At 33.5% G+C, this 6620-nt stretch overlaps 1 protein-coding gene across 1 annotated transcript; it reads left to right on the plus strand.

Moving 5' to 3' along the window:
* Window positions 1-212: 212 nt before the first annotated feature.
* On the plus strand, window positions 213-6620 carry LOC106060328 (coiled-coil domain-containing protein 103-like). The gene is made up of 4 exons (XM_056014233.1): window positions 213-485; window positions 3360-3523; window positions 5595-5745; window positions 6184-6620. Exons 2-4 carry the CDS (start codon window positions 3363-3365, stop codon window positions 6568-6570), a joined length of 699 nt encoding a protein of 232 aa, XP_055870208.1. The 5' UTR covers window positions 213-485; window positions 3360-3362; the 3' UTR covers window positions 6571-6620.

The raw sequence follows: 6620 nt of genomic DNA on the forward strand, positions 1-6620 counted from the left end.
GTCTAACTAGAACTACTAACACACCTACAAACAACTAAAAAAAAAAATAAGTTGATCGAAAAAATAGATTGAGGGTAAATAGGACAAATTCATGATAATAATTGCTACGACCATTTTAATAGATTTACTACATAAACATTGTCACCTAGATATAAAACCTGCTGGATCTGCATTTAACAAAACAATTTATTAAATAAATAATTGACCAAAATAAAGATCAAGATAAGATAAAATGTTTAGTTTTGAAATAAATCAAGTTGTCTATATTAGATCCATATTTTTGGAAAATAATTGCAAACTATACTTTTTAATGATTTAATGAACAGTATCTTTGAAACAATTTAATTGTTCTCTTGCGTTGTAAAAATATTTGTATCGAAATTTGTAGACATGTTGTGAAGGACGCCGTTTTATCTCAAACTTTTTACTTTACCATCAAATTAGCCAAACATTTTCCGTTTGTAAAGCTTACATAGATCTAAAAGGTACATATTGATTCTAAACCTACCCTTTTCACCATACCCACTTTTCTAAATAACAATTAAGATAATTTAGCGTCTATAATTATAATCATCTTCTTTTTTGAAGTAACGTCTGTATTATATAAGATAATTTTAAAGTTTAAAGATACCCTAGCCCTAACCCTAAAAATAATATTATTTACCTTATAGCCTTAGAGGACTAGTATGTCTTTTATTAGTTTTATTTTTCATACTTGGCTTGCTACTGAAGTTAATCTTAAATTTTTATAAGTTATAATTACAGTATAAGTATAAGCAATCGTCCATCGATCTGGATTTAAACCAATTATAGAATGTAATTTCTAGTCTTAAATAATGCTTTCCCTATCTTTAAATCTTAATTCATAACCATACTCTAATACTTAATTACTATCAGTGCTTTTTTGTAAAATAAAAATAGGTGCCGGTACTCAGTGATGGATTGCCTAACTTTTAACTACCGGTACTAATTAATTACTAATAAACGTTAAAATGCAAGAAAAGTAATAGTTTTTTCCTCACATTGAAAAAGGTGCCGGTGTGCCATACCATCACAAAAAAGCACTGCTTACTATACTTACTAGAGATACTTTGATAATACTGAGATAGGAGGTGTATGACAAAAATTTCAATTTTTATAAAGAACCAAATTAATTTATCAAACATTTACAGCTAGTAATTAAGCTACATCAAAATTCACATTTATGATTGATAGACAGATGGAAGAAATTGAATAATATTAGGACCTAAGACTTGAACCTTCTTACTTATTTACTTAGGATGATAAAACCCGCAGGGCAGTGTTCTCTAGAATTTGAAGAGTTTCATATAGAAAGTTTTTAATAATAATAATAATAATAGCATTTTAGGACTTTAGGTAGTTCACATTGTTACAGTAATTACTAATATCTGTTTAATTATATATAGGCCGACAATTTAATCATTATAAATACAATTTAACTGTCTAATATAAACATTTCACATGTAAATTATGAGTGAGCCTGGTGTGAATGTATATTTTGGTTTTCTATAGTTTTCATGTTTTGTTTGGTGTAATGCACAAATTGTATGACAAATTTCCTTATGGATAATAAAGATTATTATTATTATATATATGAATCTTGAAAGTAAAACTGATATGGCATTAATACATTCAAGCCCAGTGCTATTTTTGCATACACTGATGGGTCGGCATCAATAGATTCTGGAAGAGCAGGCTATGGAGCCTACATCGACTTTCTTGGCTCTTACACAGTCAGAATCTTTGGACCATGTGGTAGTGTTTGCAGTTTTGATGCGGATACCATGGCAGTCTCAACTCGGCGAGGGACATTTGAGGGCAACACAGATTGTTGTGGTCACTGACTCAAAATCTGTACTACAGGCTTTGCAAAGCCCCGGACCATGGCCCCCCAATATCAACACTGTCATCATGGCTTCATATAACATTAAACAACGCTATGGCACCCCTGTAATTATGCAGTGGGTACCGAGTCACATAGATGTGACTGGCAACACAATTGCAGACTCTTTGGCCCACCAGGGAGGGCAAATTCCACCCACTGATGAGGCTGTAAGCTTTTATCAAGCCCTGGCTATAATACAAAAAAACAGAAATGGAAAAGTGGTTTGAGTGCTGGGACAAGTCCCAAAAAGCCCGTGGAGTCTGGGAGCTCATGAGGCGCCCTGACCGCACTTCCCCGTGGTGGAGGCTGTCCAGGCCTGAGCAAGCTATTATAGCACAGTGCAGGACAGGCCACTGTCATGTTGGCTCATATTTCTTGCGGCTGTGGCCAAATTTTGATTTACGGTGCTCCCGCTGCGGGGAAAGAGAGGAAACCTTGCCTCATATTCTGTTTGACTGCCCCAGACTTGCTGATCTCCGTCTCGACAGGTCTGGGAAACCCAAAATTCTCGACCTGTATGGCGACATTTATGCACTACGCAAGACAGCAGGGTTTCTGTCCAGGGCTTTTGCAAGAGAGGATTTGAGCCTCTCAAGCCCTTACTCTAATGGAGTTTGATGATGATGATGATGATATGGCATTTATGTCTTAAAATACACTTAGTAATTCTTAGTCTTTGCTTAGCCCTTTAATAAACTTAATATAGTCTTTGTATGATTCAAGCTATTTCCTTCAAACATAAGAAAATGAAAAAAAAAAACTTTTACATTACATTATGAGTGTCAGGTTTTTTTTCTATAGAAAAGTAGTCTGCTATTAAAAAAATATATTTCTCATTATACACATATATTCCAGTGGTGGATAATTAAAATACAATATACAAAGTTTTATAATATGCTATTAACATTTTTCAAACGCTTATTTAAATTATTAGACTAAATTGGATGTAAATGACAGTTAAATAATAATATTTATAGTTATGATAATTTCTAAAAGACCTACATAATAAGCTTCAAAATAACTTAAATGCGTTTTATATACTTGTATTGCTTAAAGTTACATTTGCAGGTCAATATTTGCATTGAAACTGTCTGATAAACTTTAATTACAATAATTTGTTCTCTTCAAAAGGCAGTGGATTATAAAAGGATTATTTAAATCTCAATGATACAAATGTTTTCATTTCAGAAACCATTTTTAGTGATCCCTGAAATGGGAAAAGTTGCTATAAGTAGCCCATGCACCTATTTTAACATTTTACAGAGTATGCAATTGCAGAATGAGATTGTCACTTCTGCTTTTTGTTTTTGAGATGTTCAGGACTCTCAATGGGGAATGCAGCTTTGAAGAATATGGTCGGCAATCTCTGATGACCTTCCACATAGGCAAATTTCATTAGTAATTAATTATAACATTATTGTTTAGTAATTTTTCCTTTATTTTTATTTCAAAGACAATGTCTTCAAAGAAAATTTCTCACGACGATGATCACCTAGATTTTAAAAAACTGGAGGAAGAGGTACAAACAGCTGTTGTGAATGATGAGCGATACTGGCGTGAAAATGATGCCAAAATAAGAGCAGTGGAACAAAGAGTTCCTACTTATGATGATTTCAGGTAAATAGATAAAATAATGAAAGCTCTTCATTTTCACAAAGTTTAATGTAATCAAAATATAAATTATTCACATCAGTTAAGTTGCTTAGAAACTTAAATTAGCAATGATATCATAGAATTGAAAAGCAAGCACGATATAAATTAGAAGAAGTAAATGTGTGAAAGAATAACAAGAATTCTTATGTTCCTATTGAAAACTTTTCTTTTAAGCATTCTTCTTATGTTTCCTTGGCATTTAGTGTAGGCTGGGTATTTCTTCAGGCTATTTTTTTTTTATAATCCCTGCATTTTAAGGAAGTTTTCAGTCTTGACAAGTTGCTTCAATACTGACATAAAAACTGTAACTGGAATATCCATGGGACAAGGTAGGGTTGGCTAATGGTCCATTCTCCGCCATCCAGAGTTCTCCAAATAAAACTATTCTGCAGTAGAAAGCTTAAGGTGAACTGTGCCCTGGGTATGCCCTGTGGAATCATCACATCTTGGATCCAGGCCCCTTCATGCTGTCACAGTTCCAGAAAAAAGTTTGTGATGGGTTTACATCCTATAGTAGAGCGTAGTGAGACATTGACATTCGTCTGGAGTAGAACAATCCAGAAATGCAAGTGGAAAGACAGTGGGGTTATTATTACTCTTGGTCATTTCCAAGCCCCAATACCCACACGGGGGAGTATCACCACAATGTGGAGGTTTAGAGTCAGAGTTTTCCTTCTCCTAGATGGGTTGCATTATTAAGGCTGATGTGTCCCATTAACACAAAGCTAAACTGGTTTTGAGGCACCAGTGTTCTGCTTTTCATCCCTACTCCTGTCAGTTTGTAAGAACAGGATCAATGGTTTTTAGAAAATCACATGTGAAGGCCAGGAGCTGGATTTGATTGTCAGAGGCATTTAGAGACGCAAGCCATGGGAGCATTTCTTGGAAAGTAGGAGCTTATCCACACTTTCACCCCCAGCATTGACAGTCCTTGCAACCTTTTCTAGGCATTAGAAAGTGGATGGCAAACTGGTTGTGTGGTGTGTGCTATGGACTATCTCACGATGGTCCTGAGTTTAAGCCATGTCTGCTCTCCCATCTCCTGCCATCCTGCAAAAGGTCTAGCTGGTTTAGGACATAATAATATTCATTTCTGAAAGAGTGTTCAAAACATACAAAACAATAACAAAATTGAAAAAGAAGTTTCCCTATCTAACAGTGGCACATTGAGTTTAACCTTATTCAATAGATTAAATAGTCTTGAAAATCAGATTGCTCAAATCAGAACAAAAGGCAATGACCTATTCTGTTATTATCATGAAATTATGATTGCTTGATATATTTTTAGGTCCTTCTAGTTCATTAAATTGTATATGTTTTGGATGTTTCTTCTGCATTGATAATTATTAGTCCCTAGAACCTATTGTCTGTGAACCAGTTCTCGGTTAATCATTTGTCTGGTGAACCAATTGTCTTGTCAAGTACTATTTCTTTTCCTTGTTTGAGATACCAAACAAAGTAATTTATTACCAATAGTTAATTAACTAATCGGTTGATTTTTTAAAAATTGATTCTTGCGTTGTCAGGTAAAATAAATAATTGTGCAAGATTTCAATTGTGCTTGATCCTGATTAGGTATCAGAGAAATAAAGTGTACATACTTTTGGACAGACAGACACACAGAGTGAGTTGATATAAGCTTTGTAATTGCACTTTGTATAAGCTTTTTTTTTTTAAAAAAGTATTTTTTAGGTTTTTCTTGTTAAAGTTTCTTCAGTAATGAAGATTAAAATCCTATCCCAAATCTTCAGGATGACATCAAATACAATTTGAGCTTCTGATTACATGACAATTCAGATTCCAGACCATCATGACTACAATCCAAAGCCCATAGCACAAGACCAAGCAATCATTCAAACATTTCCTTGTGAAAATAAATTTGGTTAACCATGGGTTAACCTACTCATGTTCATTTATAATTATCTCCCTTCCATTTAGATAATACTATATTATTTTATAAGCTACTGTCTCATACTCTTGTTATATTCTGTCAGCAGCCATATCATATTTGTATGTACTATAACTTTGTTAACAGAGAATTGGTTTTGGCAGCTCATTTGAAACCACTAGAAAAGGAAGATAAGATGAATAACATAAAGAATTTTACACAGATCTGGAACCAGCCAGCCACATTATTCCCAAAGTCGAATATTCCAGATAACATACAAAATGAAAATGAAGCAAAGGTAAGTATAATTATTTATATGTATTTCATTATCAAACTTAAAAGCATAACGTCAAAATTATTATGAGGTTTGATGTAAAAAAAAAATGCCAAAATTATAAAATATTCTTAGTGTTTTGTAGATGCTAGTGGCCTAAGTGGTGTAGCCTAATGTTTTGCTGCTGAGCTTAAGGTCCATGGGTTATATCCTTGTGGAGTTCACTACTTTTACTCATGTTTTTGAGGGTTATTCTGGGATCATCTTTTATCTGACATAAGTGAAAAAATAATGATCTTTGTGATGGCCATAGGCCACATAGGAATGTCTTTACTCATATGACTGTCCATATAGACTTTTTAGTGTCTAAAAAAAAAACATTACATTTTTTTACTTTGTGTTTATTTTCCTTATAAAAAAAATAAATTTAAAAAAAAAATGTTTCTTTCTTTATAATTTCAGTCAGATCAAGTCACGGTGAACTCTGGGCAGGAATTTGCACAACATTGGAAACGCTACTGTAAAACTCACAAAGAAAAAAAAGCTTTTCTACTCTCTGTCGGGGCTTCAAAGCTGCAATCAATTTTCAAAGTAGAAATAGCAGGTGGCTTACTGGGAGAATTCATCGAATGCTTATATACTTTTGAAGATCATGAAGCTCATCTGGTTGCAAGTTGCTTGGAATCACTGTCGAAGTCACAAAGGTTTTCTTTGTCTAAAACATTTTTAAACAAATGTGAGTTGGAGCTGTGCACTCTTTTGCTTGACAAACTTATGGAAAAACAAAACAAAACAGATGATATTCAGTGCATGGACAAATTGAAAATGCTTCGAAACATTTATTGCTAGTCTCAGAAATTTTACTGAATTTAAATGAATGATTAAACTTTATTAAGGTG

Source organism: Biomphalaria glabrata, chromosome 16 (assembly GCF_947242115.1).
Source record: "Biomphalaria glabrata chromosome 16, xgBioGlab47.1, whole genome shotgun sequence".
NCBI classification, from domain to species: Eukaryota; Metazoa; Mollusca; class Gastropoda; family Planorbidae; genus Biomphalaria; species Biomphalaria glabrata.

Bases quoted from the DNA above. Each gene is read 5' to 3' on its own strand.
- LOC106060328 (XM_056014233.1), top strand. From the start codon at position 3,363: ATGTCTTCAAAGAAAATTTCTCACGACGATGATCACCTAGATTTTAAA. The intron at 3,524-5,594 runs GTAAATAGATAA...CTTTGTTAACAG, and splicing joins CCTACTTATGATGATTTCAG to AGAATTGGTTTTGGCAGCTC. The intron at 5,746-6,183 runs GTAAGTATAATT...TTATAATTTCAG, and splicing joins AAAATGAAAATGAAGCAAAG to TCAGATCAAGTCACGGTGAA.